Source organism: Perca flavescens, chromosome 20, assembly GCF_004354835.1.
Source record: "Perca flavescens isolate YP-PL-M2 chromosome 20, PFLA_1.0, whole genome shotgun sequence".
NCBI classification, from domain to species: domain Eukaryota; kingdom Metazoa; phylum Chordata; class Actinopteri; order Perciformes; family Percidae; genus Perca; species Perca flavescens.
In genome coordinates, this window is record NC_041350.1 from 20321936 (window position 1) to 20342844 (window position 20909).

General features: G+C 42.0%; 1 protein-coding gene across 1 annotated transcript; it reads left to right on the forward strand.

Moving 5' to 3' along the window:
* The first annotated feature begins 651 nt into the window (after positions 1-651).
* bmp4 (bone morphogenetic protein 4) lies at positions 652-9484 on the forward strand. Its single transcript, XM_028565692.1, has 4 exons — positions 652-910; positions 4981-5103; positions 5771-6135; positions 8438-9484. The coding sequence occupies exons 3-4, from the start codon at positions 5778-5780 to the stop codon at positions 9289-9291; spliced, it is 1212 nt and encodes a 403-aa protein (XP_028421493.1). The 5' UTR covers positions 652-910; positions 4981-5103; positions 5771-5777; the 3' UTR covers positions 9292-9484.
* The last annotated feature ends 11425 nt before the right edge of the window (positions 9485-20909 follow it).

The following is a 20909-nucleotide window of genomic DNA, read 5'->3' on the forward strand; positions in this document are numbered from 1 at the left end:
ACAACAATACATCTTTTTTTTGAAAACAATAACCCCCCTAAATTGACTGGCAAGGCTAATCGAAGTGGAGATTATTGACTGATAGGATTTCCTGTGAGTGTGTTAAATTAGCAGCAACTATTTAAAGCAAAGCCGCACAGGCAGCATTATCTATCTATCTATGAACAGTTGTTTAGTGTTAGTTTTTCATTAAATTATGACATTTTAATTAAATTACTCTGATTTGCTTATTTTACTGTGTGAATACCGGTAATTCCTAAATTTGGCCAAGAGATGTCATTTAAATTTTATTTAGACCAACTGTTTTCATCTCCAGACATTTTATTTAGAGTACCACGACGTTACTTTGCAACAAGTCGTTAACTGTCTGGAGCCCAGCATTTAAATGCAGATTCAAACCATTGAGCATTTGACCCGTCGGCTGTTATTCACAGTCAAATTACAAAGTTTCACATAATGAAAAAGAACATTCAATGAGCTCTCTTTATTTAAAGTGGAGGAGGAGAGAAGGGGGGTTATCCAAGGTGTTTGAGACAGATGAGAGAGGTGGGGGTCAGGGAGGGAGGGAGGAGGAGGCAGGGACGGTAAATTGGGCGGACACATAAAAACTGCAAGGGGCCATAGATGCTGGATCATTTGGAGAATCTGGCCGTCCTGCGCACCACCCGCCATCACGAGCTGAACTGGAGACGGATAGGAAACCCCGCTGCAGACCCCGAGCGCCGGCCTTCACCCCGACCCTGTCTCCTCTTGTTCGTTTAGAGGTGTCGCTAAAGGATTAATGAGCCAAAAAGGCTCCCTACTTCTCCTTTAAGGCTCATTTCGGCGTTTTTCGGCTTGTCGTCTGGACTGCCTTACATCTTCCCTTTCATATTCACTTCATTCGAGGATACCTGTACCTCTACTGATGGTAAGCGCTCATCCACTGGCACATTAACACATAACATATGCAGTAGCGCAGCTTTTAGAAACGGAACGTGTTGAATAATAGGCTACAGGAGGAAGTTGACAGTTTGGGACTTTTACTTTTGGGCTATGGTGTTTCAGCGCGTTTAACTGACTTTTCTGACTTTGGACAGCATTCCCGGTAGAAATGTACAAGGGTACATGCCCATAAACCTCTCACAGTCTACCTCATTGACACAGAAACGAAGATAAAGTGAAATAAAAGTGTATTTGGGGACGAATAGCGCAGTAATCCTGGTGGAGCTCCTTTTGTGCCGGAGAGTTGAGCAGTAAAACCAACACAGTGAGGTCATTTCCAAACAGAGCGTCCAATTTCTCTATGTCTGTCTTTCTTCAACACAATTAAAATATTTACATAATTCCGATGTGTAACTTTTGCCAAAGTTTGGCACCGATGTTGTCCGATTAAACACCTGTATCTGCTTCGTGTCAAACCGGTGCGTAATGTGCAAGATGAAGATGATGACACAGCTCAGAAGTTAAGCTAGAATGAAAAAAAGCAGTTCATTTCGTAGGCTAATTTTTTTATTCCAATAATTTCAGTTTTACATATAGGCTCTCGGAAATAAACCATGCGTAATTAAGCCAGATTTGAAACGGCACATTATTGTCAAGTTATGACAAAGTCTGCAAAAAGAGTCAGTGCCAACACAGCACAGCCGAGGTGATTCCGGTTTGTAATTGTTAGACATTGTAATATAAGGATTCACATGTTTTCATCTGTTTTGTAACGAATGATTATAAAGTGGAAATGCATTATTAAATACAGTAAAGCTGCAGCAGAGAAAACATATTGCGGCCTGCAGGCGCATGGCGTCTTTGGCACACTCCTTTACTTTTCAACTCAAGTTTCTCTGCTGCAGTGCAGAGAAACAGACTCGCCAAACTTTGGGTGCGAAAGCATTTTATATTTACATACTTATGAATTCAACAAATCACGTGCATTTGGCAAAAGGGATCGAGGTCAAATTCTGGTTGTTCTCAGGAACACATTTTTGACGATATTTGGGGTTTTACATTTGTATTAATTAACAGTCTTCAACCTGTTATGCGAATCAGCTGAGAGCATTTGACATTGCCAAAGTGATTTTTTTTGTCGTGCTTGTTGTGTTTTCATTTCTTATCAAAAAGAGCGAAATCAGCACAAGAAATCTCAGAAAAGTCATGCAACTCATAATTTCTATCGGAGCTCTTGCCTCTCAGAATGCACTACAGCTAACAAAACCATTAACCTGGTTTCAGTGATCTCACTGACTGTGAATGTTCTTACTGTTGAGCTGCTCACTGGGAGCAAATACAATCCCAAACCTATTCAACAACAAGAGATATTACAGGTCTCTGTTTTATTTATTTCAACACAAATGAGGATATTGCATATTGTTTGGCACAATGGCTCTCTGTAAACTTATTATTTAAAAAAAAAATCCTTTCAGTTTTAGTTAAAACCACTTGTTATCAGGATGGTAAACAAACTATTAATTTTTCTTTGCTTGACTTTTGTATTTTTTTTTTTCTTTGCATTGTCATTATTTGGAGTAGGCATGATAATCATTAATAACTTTAAAGCTTGTTAGCATTAACCACATAAGAACATGTAAAATTAAATATGGCAGCAGAGTACAAAAACACAATTCCCATGACTATAGACATGTTGGTAAACCGATTTCTTGCATCTAAAATGATAAAAAAAAAAAGAAATCGGGCCAGCGATTTGGCTGTTCCCGTGGTAACCTGTTGCCCTCCTCCCTCCCTCCTTCCCGTCTTCCCTCCCACCATTACTGTCAAATTCCTCAGGAAACACATCTGAAGAGCCATGTGCATAGTCTGATCACATTATCTCTGGTCAGAGAGAGAGAGAGAGAGAGAGAGGCCAAGGGGGACCGAGCAAAGCCAAAGGCAGTTGACTGCTCCGGCCTAATTGCACCCTGGTCTGCATTTGTTGTTGCAAAATGTGTCTCTGTCTGTCGCTCAGTTCAGATGTCTTCTCAGTGTGAAGCTTCTAAAAATCTAGGAATTGTGTTTTGCTGTCACTGAAGAGGAGTAAATATGAGTCCACAATGCTGATACATGTGTTGGTGTAACTCCAAATTCAAAACTCCAAAAGTTTTTTTTGTTAAATCACCACTGGGAAAAAAAAAAAAAAAAAAACAGGCCAGCAAAAATGAATGCGATGACTCTTTCCAGAGTTGAAAGTTACTCGCTGTCTGCCTTACATATTCTTTCATCATCATCACACCACTTTGAGTGTCTGTCTGTTTTAGCCTGCAGCTTTGTCAGTGGCTGGTTACAGTTACAAGATGTTCTGTATGGTCAGTGTTTTTGAGTGCTATGAATCCCTGTAATCATGGGAGAGGCCCTCACTGTACAATGAACGTTTGTTGTAAGAGATGTGCGCACAAACACACACACACACACACACACACACACACACACACACACACGTTATCCCCCCACCCCAGGGGTAATAGAGCTGATCATGTTCTGAACCCTTCTCTCTCTTTGCCACAGTTCTCACGAACATGCAAGCGGTGCCACACACTCATGCACGCGTACAGGCACACACACCGTTTAGCTCATGCACACACACACACACACACACTGCACTGCACATCACCCTTTCTTCACACACACTGGATCTAGTGTCATGACCGAGAAAGGGGTGGGGGGTCAATCGTAGGTCAAAGTCTAATGCTGTTAGGAAAAAGATCCTTGATTGCATGTACAGTGAGCCATGCAGGGGCTGAGATAATCGCACAGATACAACCACAGACACGCACACACACACACAGACACACATACACACACACACACACACACAAACACGTTGGGTTGCACAAACACACACACACACACACACATAATGTTCCTATTAATGTGCATCCTCACTGTGTAGTAATGCTTGGGTGCTCTCCAGTGGAACAGGCTCCAAATGATGACCAAAGACCTAAGTCGCTCCAGAGCACCGGGTAGAAATGTCTGCTCTGTGGTGCTGTTGTTGTGGTCACCCTGTCAAAAAATTCAGTAATTATATTAGTATGATTCAACAACATTTAGCACCTTTAAATGATGCGTAAAACAGTTGTGTCATTAGAACCATGTTCTGTGCTTGTTAAACCTACCAGAGGTTTTTAGAGATTTCTGTCCAAGACTTTGCCCAAAAAAACTTTCATATACCAAGAAAATGTCCTTGATGTTGTGGTTATATATAAGATTAAACCCTACAAAAGCTCAAACACACACACACACACACACACACACACACACACACACACACACACACACACACACACACACACACACACACACACACACACCAGTGCTGAATGTAAGACACTACTGATGACAGTGATGTCAAAGAGCAGAAGGCCTGTCATCAGCGTCACTTCAAACTGTATGATCCCTCAAGTGGGAAAGCGTTACCAAGAGATGAGGCCCTTTTGAGATAGATGTATTCAGTTCCTTGTCTGAAATAGGTGATCTCAGTCGCTTGGAGTGATAAAGGTTGACTGAGTTCACTTGGAGACAGTTTCTGTAAACAAACACCCCTCTTGCTTTGGATATAGATTTTACCACTCCTGATCAAAGTGGAGTTATCAGCTCTTTGGTCTTGTGTGTGAACATGAGAGTATCCTTTTTTTCAGTTGACGTCGGCACTTATCTAATGTTTTTTGTCCGTGGCTTTTGAAAAATGGTTCTTAGCAATTTTCTAGAATAGATGTAATAATGTAATGCGGTGTGTTTTCACTCTTAGGTAAGACATTAGGGATCTGCTGTCTGTGTTGTGGCACATACCTCCTTACATTCCAGTTACAGTAAATAGCTAGCTTTGCCCATGAGCCAAAATGATAAGCCTTAAAGAGACACTAGGTCTCTCTCAGACACACACACACACACACACACAGATATACCCTCCACTACTCTTTAAGTAAATAAGTAAATAACATGTAACAGCCTCAATTGTTTGTAACTGCATTCAGTTTATAATTTCCCTGTGTTTTTATCTGTATCTTTCAGGAACAGGGTCACTCCAACGTTCTCCTGCAGCCGCCCAACACCACCTAACATTTCCTGGAAGAACGTGTCCATTGCCTGCTCCCAACAAACATGGACTGTTTTCCCATGCTTTATTTTCTGTCGGTAAGTAAGTGGACCATGCCATTTCAATTTGTGGCATGTGACACATTGTCGCATCTCACATTTTCCCCTTTTCTTCTCTCTACTGAGTCTGTGGATTTATGTGGCATTTATCCAGGCTTCAACTGAAAGTCCCAATGGGGTGTTGGGCAAGGCACTTGAATGAGGAACTGCTTTATTCAGTTAAATGTGTGGCGCATAGTCCCTGGTTTGCCCCATGGCTTGTTAGAGGATACTGTGAGGGACCGTGGCTCCTTATCGAGTTAAGAATTTGCTCTGACCCCAGGGCTGCCTCTTCTATTTGTCTAATCATAGTGGAGAAGGGAGGAGATAGGGGGAAGGGAGGGAGGGAGTGAAAAGGAATGGCCCTCAGATTCCATTCAAAAAAGTTGGTTTCTTGAACCAGCTGTTTACCTTTGCAGGATGTCGCCAAAGATAAGCTGCAGCTGGTTAATCAGATCGGGGACTGCTTTACTGTAAACAAGGCAGACTGGACTATTAAAACCAATTAGTGTCTGCCCTCGGTGAGAACAGTTAGAGGAGAAGGTCCAGGGCCAGCAAATCTTTTATGTTAAAATGGAGGCCCTTCATTGTCCTTTTTTTTTGTATTCTCTTACCCTCTGCTCTGTTCAGTCCTTTCCTAATCTTCTATCTCTGCTGCTCCCCTCAGAGACATCATGATTCCTGGTAATCGAATGCTGATGGTCATTTTATTATGCCAAGTCCTGCTGGGAGAGAGCAACCATGCTAGTCTGATACCTGAAGAAGGGAAAAAGAAAGTACCGGGCCTGCAGGGTCGTTCGGCCGCTCAGAGCCATGAACTGCTGCGGGACTTTGAGGCCACACTGCTGCACATGTTCGGCCTCAAGAAGCGGCCACGGCCCAGCCGCTCAGCCACTGTGCCTCGCTACCTGCTGGACCTCTATCGGCTACAGTCGGGGGAGGCTGAGGAGGGCGGGGCACACAACATCGCTTTTGAGTACCCAGAGAGGTCAGCAAGCCGGGCCAACACAGTGAGGGGATTCCACCATGAGGGTAAGGAAAGGAAATAGAGGATACTGGACACATATGTAGTAGGGTGAAATCAAAAAGCACAAAAATCGAAAATCGAAAGTAGAAAGTATTGCCATCAGTAGGAAGAGAGATGATAAATGCATCATGTCAGCACAGAAACATTACAACATTCAGGGGGTCACTGTTGCCAGGCATTCCAATGATTTTAGTAGTAATGTATTTCATTAGCATGGGCGAGGACTGCTAAGTATTCAGTGTTACACGTCCTACATCCCTTGAAACATGATTGCAAGGCAGCTCCACCCATCTCACCATAAGCCAGGAATCTAAGGATGTGGTCACCAAACACTGCCTACAGAGGGGCAAAAAAAATCTGCCAGACAAGCTCTCAAGAGCCTCATTTGACAAAACTCTGCATGTTTGGTTAGCAGCTGAAGGAAAAGCATACCTTCATATTACTGACTTACACTTCTCACCCCACCCAGCAGGACATGGCTTAAAAAAGCCCTGTCCTGGCCTGGAATTGGAGTGTGCTCCTCTCTCTCATGTCTCCAGTTTATATGGAGGGCTCTTTTAGAAGGACCTTCCTCAACATGCAATTATCTTTAATGCTACTCTGCAGCCTTCTAAATAAAGCCCCTACTGCCAACAATGTGGGTGCTGAGAGCAGACGATGCAGCTCTCTGTAAAGATGGAAAAACAGTCTCAGAAGCCGGTGTGATAGAAAGACTGGAACGTTAGAAGGGTTTCTGTTTATTGTGACTTGGATCTGCTTAGTCTTAGCGACAAATGCAGAGGGTTCAATTAGGCTTGGACAAAATCCAGGGTACCCGATCTGCTAAATGTAAGTTGAGGTTGGAAAGCGAGACTGAAACATGTCAGATAAATGCTTGAAAACGATCTTTGGCAGAGAGACAGAGGTGCTGTACCAGACTTAGCAAGTGAGGAAGCGATCTTGTAGCGTGGTGAACTGAGAAAAAACGTGGAGCTTTAGGGCTACAGAACATGTCCGCCCTTAGTGAGGAAGGAGGGATGAGTCAGCCTTAATGGGACATGTCAAACACACTGCTAGTGGTAGCACACGGCAACACACACTTACACAGCAACGTACCAAGGTTAGATAGGAAGAAAGGAGTAGAGGAGGAACTTCTGCCTGTGATGCAAAGTGTTTGTGCACAGATATATGTTTGTGCATTTGTTTCTACTGCTCTCTACAGGCAGTTAGCCTCCTTTGCTAAACTATGTTAATAACACGCTTCGAGGCCTTCTGTGTGGGAGTGCTTGCTTCCATGGCACCATTGTGCGATTCAGTTAACCAATCTGTCCAAAATACATTGAGTTATTACAAATCTGCAGCAGATGGACAGTTAGGTGAGGAGACATGTTTACAGGAGAGGTAAACCATGTAACAATTCATCTTGTATCCAGCAAGAAAGATCTGTTTTTTATTGACTGTGTGTAACAGGAAGCATCTTCCTGTGTTTCATTGATTTGACATGATTTTGTGAATTAAACTACAAAGTCCAGAGCACGAGAAGGTGTGTGCACATCTCACATTTGGAATACAATTTTGTTGACTGTTTGAATAAGTTGCATTCCCACGCAAGACCTCCTTTCCCATGGGCTTCAGAAAAATGAGATTCTACTGTATTGTCTGACTCCTTAATGATTATTCATGATGAAAATGATAAACGTCTTAAGTGAACAAACTGCGGAGCTAATCAAAAACACAGCAGGTTTTAATAATGAGAACCACCTGGGTAAGATTAGGGCCTGGGTGTGAAATAACAGGGGTGGATTGAGCAGGAAAATAGTAGACACAACATTCCTTTCCCCAACAATGGTGATCTTGCCAGAAACCTGCAGACTGAGCGTGGAACAGGGAGCCTCCACTGTGTTTATACTGTAGCTGTGGTACGTTAATCACCACCCTCCTTGTAATGCATGTTTCAGCAAAGTGCTCCGAAAAAGGCATTGAGAGAAGGGCTGGATAATCCTTATAGATAGATAAGGAAGCGTAGACGGTGTATATTTATATTCCTGAATATCCCAGAGGCCTTGAAAAGTGTGCATGGACATTATTTTGTGTTAATTAAGCTACATTAGAATGGGGAAGTGTAACGTTATTTTAATACATTTCTCAGTCGTACAGTGAACAAGAGATACAGTATCTTCATGGAAACGACAATATCTGAATATTTTTGAATTCATGAGATGTACTTCTGAAGTGAAGTTGTTTTATTGCATTAGTTGACACTACAAGATCTGAACATTACGTAATTATGCAGCTAATGAAACATTTCTCCTCTTGTTTTTTTTTCAGAGCGCATGGAGAGGGTGCATGATCTGTATGATGGAGAAACCATGCCCCTTCGCTTCCTATTCAACCTCAGCAATATCCCAGAGGACGAGCTTCTCTCCTCTGCCGAACTTAGGCTCTACCGTCATCAGATTGATGAGGCCATCGCTGACGCCTTCTCAGACCACCAGGGGCTTCACCGGATAAACGTGTACGAGGTGCTGAAGCCGCCGCGGCCGGGGCAGCTAATCACGCAGCTCTTGGATACGCGGCTTGTGCGGCACAATGCGTCGAGCTGGGAGAGCTTTGATGTGAGCCCTGCAGTGCTGCGTTGGACTCGCGAGGGCCTACCAAATTATGGGCTGGCCGTGGAGGTTCTCCATCTCAACCAGACGCCACGCTACCAGGGCCGACACGTCCGCGTCAGCCGCTCACTGCACCAGGAACCTGGCGAGGACTGGGAGCAGCTACGCCCCCTCCTGGTTACCTTTGGCCATGACGGGAAGGGTCACCCGCTGACCCGCCGGACCAAGCGCAGCCCCAAGCAGCGGGGCCGTAAACGCAACCGCAACTGCCGGCGCCACGCACTATATGTGGACTTCAGCGATGTAGGCTGGAATGACTGGATAGTGGCACCCCCTGGTTACCAGGCCTATTACTGCCATGGGGAATGCCCCTTTCCTCTGGCGGATCATCTGAACTCAACCAACCACGCCATTGTTCAGACACTGGTGAACTCTGTGAACAACAACATTCCCAAGGCCTGCTGCGTGCCAACAGAGCTCAGCGCCATCTCCATGCTCTATCTAGACGAACATGACAAGGTGGTCCTAAAAAACTACCAGGAAATGGTAGTGGAGGGCTGCGGCTGCCGCTAACACACAAACTAACAGGAACTTGGCCTGGTGCCATGAAAGAAAGTAACATGGACGCTAAAACAAATCAGAAGGTCTTTACTCCCAAAAAATGTTCACTTGGACCCTTATTTATAACTTTTATGTCGAGGTGTATGTTTGTCTCACTTTTTTTTGTTTCTTTGACAATATGATCATATATTTTGACAAAATATATATATTTATATCTACATATTAAAAATAAAATGAGTCCTTATTTTAAACATAAAAAGCTGTACAACTTTTCATAATGTACATTAGATTGTATAAGGTTTTTTTTATTGAGAAAATAGTAAAAACAATCTAAAAAGTAAAGTTAATTTACTGGTAATATTTATTGCTTTCATATGATATACATTTTGGAGAGAAAAATAAAAACATGAATTGCTTCCAATAACACATTCTAGCGGATCACAAGATGCACCCTTTGTCTGTTTGCGTAAATTAGAGCACTGCGTGAACACTCTGTTTTTTTTTAAGGAAACAGTTGATATAATCAGAAATGTACATTGACTTGAATTAACCTCTATACATTAATATTGAGTTGATCATTTTAATAAGCCCCTTAACACAAAATCTATTTTACCTTCTTGTAAAATATCTATAATAATTACTCTAACGGGGTTGTAAAAATAAAAGTTGACAGTAATGATCTATTACTGTTTAAATCTGAGTTAAGATTTAAATTCTAAGCTTGATACATCCTAATGGCCTCTTAAATGTGTTCAAATTATTTTTTAGCTAAAATTAAAATAAAAGCAGAGAAATCTTTCGGATGCTCTGTCTTTTCCAAATAAACATGCTTTGGCCTATTATCTGGCATCTCACCAACTCTGAATGGTTCACCCTTCATCAAAGAAAGACAAATAGTGGAAATTATCACCCTGTGGTTCTGCATTTTCTCAGTTTTCATCCTACTTTCAATGACAGAAGCTGTTACAGAAATGGTATGCCATTTCAAAGCGAGCAGGCCTTTAAGGGTTAGGGTCTTATTGTTCTCAAATTTCACTTTTATGTCAATTAGGCTAACATGTGGTGGTTGGACACTCACTAATCCAATTGCAGCCGGGGCGGGTTGTTGAGCCCGACTGTGAGAGAGTGATTCTATTGTTCTTGACGTCCCCACATTGGGGGCATGATTGTGGCCGATGCGTCCTGCCCTGATACAAGGCGGCTGAGTCCTCAGAAGAATCAAAGGTTAGACGCTCTGTCTCCTGCCTTTGTCTCCGGCGGCTCATGCCGGCAGAGCAAAGACGCCTGTCTCCAACCTGTGCCCCATCACACAATGGGCTTCTACATCACTTATTTACAAGCTGACGGCTGGCCCAAATTATATGATAATGTTTAGAGCCCTCCTTTGAACTTCTGGGGGACGTTGGCTGTGCATTGTTTCCCAGAGAGTGCCCTGTACATCATCATCTCCGATGTACAGGGCCACAAATATAAATACTTATAAAGCTGACAGCATAATCAGCATTTAAGGGAATTTTTACATGTGTTTTGATCTTTAGTTTGTTCTTTTTAAACTACAATTTAGGTTCCCAGTTTATTGATCTCAGGACAAAGATAGAAGATGTATTTTTAAATTTGAAATATTTCTTGACTTGTGTGGTGTGTCAAATGAAATAGTTACAACATTAGGTGATTTCTTTTAATGACAAGTGAGGTTTGTCAGTTTTTTTCTACTGGAGCCCGTGCAGGCCCTGGCCCTCAGGCCCTCATAATGGCCGCTGGGCTTCTCTTTGATGTCTGCATATCAACGTCAAAAACAAGAGAGACTGCTAAAGGAGGAGAAGACTGAGAAGAATTTCATTTAGAAATGGCTGAAGGCAGAAGAGAAGAGGCTAAGGGTGTGTGTGTGTGTGTGTGTGGGGGGGGGTACATGTATGTGTGTGTTCGGTAAGAAGGACAGGGGTGGGGGTGGGGGTGTCTTTGCAGCAGCTTGACAGTGCAATTACAACATTTCAACTGATCTCCCCCTGAAGTTGAGATAACATCAGCCAGTTATGGTAATTGTCTGGCCTGTTCATTATCCCACTGCCCTACACAAAGAGGATGCGTGTTTATTAAAAGGCCCAGAGAGGGACGTTTATATAAGCACAGCACACCCGGTGAGCATGCCATTCAGTTTAGCAGCCAGGCTCGAGTCGCGCCTTCACAGTTTGTGTTTGGCAGCATCATGCCTTAAGCCCAAATGCTTCACTAAGTGTAAGAACCTCAGGAAATAGATAGATAAATGTAAATGGGGTGTGTGTGTGTGTGTGTGTGTGTGTGTGTGTGTGTGTGTGTGTGTGTGTGTGTGTGTGTGTGTGTGTGTGTGAAGGGAGGTAGAGGGGGTTGGGGTCAATTACAGAATGAGTCCTTAAAAACAGATCGAGGGCTTTGTCATTCCTATGTGACATGCCATTCAGTCTCCTGTAAGTGCTCGTTCTCACGCAATTACAGGTGAGTCATTATGCAGCAGGTCTATTGACACTGCTCGACTAATTGACTGGGTGAAGTCTTCAAAAAGCTTTTTATTTGGATGTTCTACCGTAAAAGCCGAGTGTTTATAGACAGTAAACCTCCCCGCAGGAACAAAGGAAGATGATCCTCGCTTGCAGTGCCTTGTTTGGGTGGGTGCACGCCATCCCTCTATCGCTGAAATCTTCCTCTCCCCCCCCCTCAGAGTTACCAGATGAATGTTTGTGTGTGTGTGTGTGTGTCTGTACATCAGACTTCCATATAAGTCATGGGACACAAAAACAAACATTAGAAACAAAATCTTAACCTATGAAAATGAGATTTTTGTGTGATCCTCTGTTCAGAATTAGGACCTATAGCTGGATGTTCTCCTTTGAACAGCTCATTGGTGGCGTGATATAGAACCGCGCACCAAAGTTGTTTCAACTTTTTGGAAGAAGAAGAAGAAGAAGAAGAAGAAGAAGAAGAAGAAGAAGAAGAAGAAGAAGAATTAAACAGCAGAAAGAAAGAAAATAGAGTCTTATAGCTCTGTTTTAAATCTTTTATGTTTTATGGTTTTGTGAGCTCATTTTTGTATGATGTCTTTCCGACTGGCTGGGAAATCTTTAGTGAGTAAGTCTTACCACCTGATGTCAAAACAAATCCACACTATTACCTTACTTTTTTGTTTTTTATTCAGTTATATTAACAGGTCTTTCTTCCTTTAGGTCTTTCACACTTTCATGTTTTTACAGTGGCAGCCATGGGTGGTAAGTAACAAAGGTGCTTCCAAGTTGGCAGTTTTGTACTTTGACCGAGGCAATGTCCACATGGGGCTGTAACTAACTATTGTTTTCATGATCAATTAATCATTTAATGTTTGAAATGTAAAAAAAAACTCCCACTGACCAAGTGTCCAATATTTAAAGATATTCAATTTAAAAGGATACAAAACAACAAATCCTAACTTTTCACAAACTGGAAAAAGCTAATATTTGGCAAATCCATGCTTGCCGAAACTACTAGAAGTAGTAGTAGAAGTTAATCGATAATCAACATTCATTTTCTGTTGATCCACAAATCAATTACTCCACTAATTGTTCCTGTATTTAAAAATGTAACTCTCTCTCTCTCTCTCTCTCCCTCTCACTCGCAAAGCCTTGTTCTCACACTTGTTCTCACACTACTCTCACACTCTTCTACACTTCAACATGGAGCTGGAAAACTCTTTAGTCATACTATTGACATTGGACTTGTGTGGCAAGGTAAAAAATCTAAAACTAAAAAAAAAAAGCCTTTCATTCACCTCCAACTCTTTTACTTATCTATCGTTTTGCACATCCAATCACGCAGTACTTATCTACATCTTTGTGTCCCGTCAGATGACTTTACATTGAGTCTAAATGAAGTACCTCATGAATTACTGTTAGCTTGGTTAACATGCAACACTTGTGTGTTCAGCTATATTAAAACCAAAATAAGTGATCAGAGGAGACAGGACAAAGGTTTAATCTGCTAAAACTAAGCTGAGAATCCTGAAATATTAATTATTCTATTCAATTACTACAAATCCTTAGCAGATAATGGGGGCAATGCACAATTTTGTTGGTTCCAAAGAAAACTGTCCACAGCGAGGTCTTGGGATCATCCAGAGTTACAGGAGGCATTGTTTCTGCCAGCGCACGCTATTGAATTTTTCAAATTTGAAATGCCTTCAACACCACAAAGTAAATTCTGCTCAACACCATCATACTATTAGGGTTTCGACAGAAGTTGTTAAAAGCAGTGGAGATCTCAAAACCTCTGCAAATATAAAACCAAAACTATCTGCAGGACAAGATTCCACAAGAATATAAAAGCATTTTTTTTTTTTTTTTGCATTTTGGGGTAACTGAACGTTAAAGAACAAAAAAAAAAAAAAACAGCTGTGATACTCTACTGTAGAAAAGCAAGTATCTATGGATGTATTTAGGACAGGATGCGTCACGCTGCACTGTGCTACAGTCCCAAAGTGGAAAGACTTAGTTGACGCTCTCTTGTTTTGCTCCCTCTGTTTGGTAGAGATTCAGGAGGGGCTATTGTGATGATAGCTCATGTCAGTGATGCTTGAGGTCACAGCCTCTTGTTTCACTCTCCCACTCATACTTCCACACACATGCATAGATACACACGCATTCTTTCTTATACCCTTTTTCAGGGTATATCATTTTTACACACACACACACACACACACACACACACACACACACACACACACACACGCACGCACACACACACAGGTCTGAAACCTTAGACCCTTCCCGCTGTCCATCTGTAGGGGTTATCTGTGTGACACCTCCTCTCACCCCTGTCTGTGACTCATCTCCACTCATCGCGCACACCTCGGAGCTGGCACATGGCAGCCGGGACGCTCCACGGTGCATTTGAGGGGATAAGGCTGTCATCGATGGAATACTTTGACCTCGGGGTCACATACACACATACACGCAGACACAGAGCGGACAGTGCAGGTAGCGATGGGTAATAGTAGAGGAGACTGTAACTCTTCTGTGGTTCAGACACAGGTGACTTCCTCATAAAAGCAAGTGCATTGCTTTAGTTGACAGAAAACACATTTTAATTCATTATAATACAAGATTTAAACCTGTTAGGATATGGATTAAGCATATGTTGTGTTATTTGGGATGACAAACTATACTTTATCACTTAAAAGCTATGATTCTACATGCCTAAACCATTTTAAGATCTCTATATCAACGCAGCAACTGGTGCTTATGTTGCAACAGCAGAGCAAACAAAACAGATCTGCAACATAAAACAAAAAGTTGAGAGAAAATCGTACGTTTTCATGTTTGTGCCTATGAAATTGGTCCATTATCATTGGGAATATGAGTGACTATTTGATTGCAAACTCTGATGTTGGAAACATCAAAAGAGACCAGAACAATGGCTGAAATTAAAAGGGCTAAAGAACAGAAACCGTACTACATGTAGGAAATGTTTTTGGGGCTTGTGCACAAAAAGGCTATGCTGGTAACTGTTTGTCATTTCTTAAGCAAAAATTCCAAACATTTGATTGACATGATTATGATTATGATTGTTGCAAAAATTTTTAGTTGCAGGTCTTCATTACCCCTTTGGTTACATTAAGGAAAAAGAAAACACTGTTGTTGCTATAGTAAAAAAAAAAAAAAAAAAAAAAAAAACTAAATCATTGTGATTTTGATTGACAGATGTTAGGGTTTTTTCATTCTCACTCTCTTGGAGCTTATATATGTGTATGTGTGTGTGTGTGTGTGTGTGTGTGTGTGTGTGTGTGTGTGTGTGTGTGTGTGTGTGTGTGTGCGCGCGTGTGTTTGCTTGCCTTAACATGCACACTTATGTACACAGTTACAAATCTGCAGTCACTTGCTCCGTTCAGGCTGTTAGCACCCCTGGTGTCTGACAGTGGTGTTAGAAGAAAAACAATGAAGGCCTCTCAAAGAAAGCGTAATAACAGTAATTGCTGCCTGAGTGATTAGAAAGAGTATCAGATATTTCCATCTTGACAACTGTTACCAAACAAAGGAACGACAGAGGGTCTGGGGCATGGAGTGTGTGAGTGTGTTTGTAGCGGGGGTTACACACTGACTGTGTGATTAAACCCCCTCGACACTCGTTTCTCTCACCAAGCCTCCCCGACTGGGAAGGGATTGCAGTGGAAATTTCCACTTGTTGAAGAAACAACCTGCGGGTTTAAAATTTGGTGTCAAGTGCCAGTGTCGCTGTGTGGACGGAATGCTTCTTTTGTGGGTGAGTCTCTGGTGTAATTTCGGGCAGGGCAGGGTGTCCCTGCAGTAGGCCTTTCTTCCTCGGGCCCTGTGTAGTTTCATTAGATACGGCTAATGAAAAGATGGCTGCTGGACAACCCGGCCCCCCGACGCTCCTCTGGCCTGTATTTAGAGCCCCCGCCTTGCATCTCCCACTGAACAGGTGTGCTGGCTGACCCTCCAGCACAACACCAATTCACTGAAAACACTTTTCATCCTCATCTTCTCTTTAGCAGGCTACGGAGCGTAATTTTAAGTTCATTTTACAACTTTATTTTTTTATTTAAAGCAACTGGTTTACTTCCATTAAAGTTAAATGCATTAAATGCAGGTGCCTCCTTCTGTTACCTGTGGTAAAAGAATTAACCAAGAGTATGAAATAAAACATGAAAAGTGTAAAGTTATTTAGATTTACTCATGGTATAGCTTCTTATATCATTGATAGCTTTCTATAGGCTTGTCCTTAACATACATTTATGTTACTGTGTGTTAACAGAAAAATATGATGCATATGTGTGGAGTGTGGGTTTTCTGGTGTAATTCTGTACTTTGTATTACATATACACACTTTTATAATGTTTTTTTTTGTCTTGTACAATATTTTAATGATTATTTTTTAATGATGTATTTTTATAGTTTTTAAATATGTTGACCCAATGAAGACCCAACTGGGCTCAAAACATAATCTTTTTAAAATACACGTGTGGTTCGGGAGTCAATGTGCAGGCATTACTCTTTTCATTCATGGTAAAAGCACTTTTCCACCACGCAGGGCTCACAATCTACTCAAATGCACAAATTTGAGATAGAAATTGAAATGTAGTCATTTCATTTGTTCTTCTTTCATATGAATATGTATTGCCCTACAGAACAAAGTGGCAACATAAAGTGTTACATATTGTTCTCACATCCTTGTCTCTATTTACACATATGGCAGGAAATTAAAGACAGTGAGTGAAGTGAGTATCCCTCAGTTCATTTAACTATCTCCACGGCTCAGAAGCCTCTGGCAAACTGAGATGTTGTAAAAAGCCACCTGTAATTAGACAAAGCTGTTTATGCACAATAGCTCCATCTCATTCCACCATTCCTTCCTTATGAAACACTAATTTGCCTTTCAGCATGATAATAGTTGATATACAGTATGGGGTCATCTGGTGACAGCTCATTGTTTTGCGCTGGTTACTTACAGAAGCCTTTTTGGCTACTGGCTTCTCCCTTTCAGGTGCATAAATATCTGAGAAGAGAACTGGTGTTTGGCTGAAAGTTAGATCTCAGTGTTTATTTGCTAACAGACTCCCTCTGTGTTCGTACGCTGACCCTTTGTGTGGCTCTCTGAGAGGCAGGTGGATTGTGCCTCGGGCTTGCGAGCTACAGTTTGAAAGCAACAACGTGAAACCGGAGCTGTAACACGACCCCGAGGCAATTAGGCCCACAATGAGGACGCTTTTTTCGCATTCGCTCCTTTTGTGTTGCTAAATACCATTTAAGAGCAAATAAAATGAGGAACCTTGGGTGCTTTGGCATAGAGACTGAGGAAAATGTACAACCAGGTAGCAAATCAGCAACAGATTAAGTTTTTGTGCCTGAGAGATGGCGGCTTGTTGCACATATAAGTGAGTTGCTCCAACGCATGCCTCTCCTTTGAAGTTGCCCTACCTTTTTGTCCTGCATTTCTTTTGAAAGTGTGTGTATCAGCAGGGAAGGGGAATTGGGTGGAGTGGACAGGGTTGGAGGATGCACGGAGTCCACCTTGGGGGAGTTTTAGCACTGCTGACCCTTTACCATGTTCACAGACATACTGTGGAAGCAGGAAAGGTACGAGGGCTGGAGAGAGAGAGAGAGAGAGAGAGAGAGAGAGAGAGAGAGAGAGAGAGAGAGAGAGACCCTGCAGCTCCTTCCCCTCCTCCTTCTCTCCCTCCTCCTTCTCTCCCTCCTCCCTTCCGTTGCCATATACCCTTCCCTGAATGGAGTGTGTCTACCGGATCTGCCCAGGATGAAATGTCATATCTTAGACTGATCCTTATCTCTTAATCGCTTCCTTTGTCTCCCATGATTCCCCAGACCCTCCCTGACTTCCCTCCTTTGACACAACCCTTTGATGTGTCAGCCACAGTTAGGGACGCTGGGGGTGGGATTTTTGTGTTGTGTGCATGCATGTGTGTGTGTGTGTGTGTGTGTGTGTGTGTGTGTGTGTTTAAAAGTGGCGGTCTGGTTCTGCTCTGAGCTAACAAGAGCCCCAGAGGTTATCAACATTCGATGGTGGAGGAGACAAATGGAAAGAGTTGTTGTTGTTGTTGTTGTTGTTGTTGTTGTTGTTGTGTTGGTGCTCTTTGCATATGTGTGTATGCTCCCATGTATCTAGGATTCTAGCACATGCTGGAGGGCAGAAGTTATGTGTAACACAGACAGTGTGTTCCTGTGTGTGTGTTTATGCATTCATATGACTCTACTTAGGAGTAAAATCCTACACTGATGACACATCAGCCGCAAAAATTGTCTCTATGGTTACACGTCGATGTTTGCATGGGTCGCAGACAGTCAAATGTGAAACAAATGTTGAAAATATCGTACAAAGTATGAAAAATAAGAAAACAGAAAGAAAGAGGAAATACAGAAAGCCCGAGTATTACAGACTAAATAGTACATTCGAATCTGGGAAAGATTCTATCACATTTACATGAAATATAGCCTACTCTATCCAGTTTTAAAGAACAGCATGGCTTTATGGATAGCAAGGTCTGTCTGTTGGTCAGTCAGTCAGTCAGTCCACCAATTTGGTCTAGACTAATATCTCGAAAACCTTTGGATAGATTTCCATACATTTTTGTAGAGACAAATGGTCCCCAGAGGATCTATCTACTGAGTTTGGTGATTCCCTGACTTTTACTGTAGCACCACCAGCAGGTTGACTTTTTTGTTGTTGTTGCCTGTGTTGACAAGGATATTACATTTATTTCCATGAAACTTGGTACAGATATCCATGGTGTCGAAAGGATGAATCCTACTGACTTTGGTGGTGATCCGCTGACTTTTCCTCTAGTGTACACAGGTGCAAGTTAATGGACAACATTTTTTCCTTTTGTTTACAGTAATGGAATTTAGAACGTGTCACAAATTCACCAGATAAGATCATTTCAACACAGTAAGGCCCATAAAAACACACCCAGACAGATCATTGTTTTTTTGCGTGCCATTGTTAGCATTAGCCTTGAGCTAATGCCACTGCTGTTGTTGCTGTAATGTCAGATGTATTCACTAGACTCATTCACTTCCAAACAGTTCTTCATTGAATATTTGATTTCACTGGGCAAGCAAGAATTTTAGACTTGAGATAAAAAAAAAACACACAACGTTCAGTTCCCCAAACTGATCTAACAGATACAGTTGGTTTAATTATTTTACCCTCCCTACCTCCGGTTAGCCCTGAACATATTGTATTCACAGCACTAATGAAGTTTCCATATTTATATGCAGGTTTAAATAATTCAACAAAAGAAAAGCTAGAGTGACCTGCGGTCTAATTGAACCCACAGTAGTCTAATCTGAACCAATCTAATATTTTTGACCTCCCTACCTCCAGTTGACCCAGTATTCACTGCTCTAATGAATTTTCCATGTTTATCTGCAGGTTCAAATAATTCTACACAAAAAGCTCAGTGTTTGAGTTCTTGGCACAACTTTCTGAAATTATTATTGAAAGATTTAACTTGATAGATTTATATACACATCCATATATATGCATATACTTATTCTTTATTGTTGTGTGTTACATATTTTCAGGCAAATTGTGTTATAACAGGTAGAATAAAATAATACATTTAATAAAATGTTTATCTATTAGCTAATGTAACCTGTGCTCTGCAACTGCTCAGTGCAATAGAGCAGCATATTGAGGTAGTGTATCCTGGTTAAATGTAAATACAAGAGGAGTATAAAGAAATGGAAAAGCTATAGGCTGAGTAAAGTCAGATCTGTAAGGGTTCCATTTCGGGTGACTGGAGGATGGCTGCTTCAGGATCATCAAAAAAGTTGCCACTTCTGCTTTGATATGTGTGTAAGTGTTGTGTGTGTGTGTGTGTGTGTGTGTGTGTGTGTGAGAGAGAGAGAGAGAGAGAGAGAGAGAGAGAGAGAGAGAGAGAGAGCAAGAGAGCAAAAGAGACAGACCGTGAGAAAAAGAGAAAGACAGACAGAGCTTGTTTGAAAAAGGCTCGTATCTTGCAGCGCATATTCGAGCAGACATATCTAGTCATATCTTGAAACATGTGACTGTGTATGAGTGGAAAATGTCTTTGTAGTCTATGACAGCTCATTGTTGTCTGTGGCTCATTTTGCCAATCCAACATCCGGAGGCTCATTCTTTGGTCCCTAAAGGAATCTCGGGCTGAAGCTAGGGGGTGATGGGGTTGGATGGGGGCACATTGTCTGCACCCTCTGGTGGCAGGATGCAACAGCACAACCTGCACTTTTGTGTGTGTGTGTGTGTGTGTGTGTGTGTGTGTGTGTGTGTGCGTGTGTGTGCGTGTGTGTGTGTGTGTGTGTGTGTGTGTGTGTGTGTGTCTACGTGTTAATCTCAGGTGAGAGCACAATACTGTATGTTTGTGTGGGGAGGCCACCCAGCATCAGCTGCATATCCTGACAAAGATAGGAGACCTGGCTTACAATTAGAGGTTTTCGCTTTAGCCAAAAGCAACATTGTTCATTTCAGTGAAAGAGCGGGGCCCTCGCCGGGTCCTGAGCCACCTGGAGATGAAGGAGGGCGGAGGCGAGTGGAAAGTAGAGAGAAGAATAACAGCATTAGTGTCAGAAAGAAAACGTCACCATGAGAAGAGATTCATCAACATGTAATGGTAGGGCTATTATTATCGCCTCATATGAAGGCTGGCGTTTTCAAACCCTGCGTGGATTTTCAAATAACGGAGCAGCATTGTTTCAGCCACTGGTGTATCTTTGTGTATTTGCACATCCAAGCCAGTGTAGAGAGAAAATAAGCTAGCACTTTCCCCCAGATTTAGGTCTAAGCTTGAATAAACTCTGACACTCCCTCCTTTGCGAGTCATTGTCAAGAGGCTGTTTGTTGCTCTTGGCATGAACATACACAACTGTATACATTCAGCAGTGGACGTCGGGGCATTCAAGAGTGAGATCATTAACATATGGGCCGAGCAGTTAAGGCATGCAGCCATGAGCCCTGGGGGACAGCCTGGCTGTGTAAGTGAATACTGATCATATACTTCAGATATTATTACTTCTACCTCTGTGGAAAAAGCATGTTCACTAAGTACTTAAACCAGAAACAGAGCAGGTGATATATGAGCAAACAAATCAGGCAACATGAATTTGTATTATTAG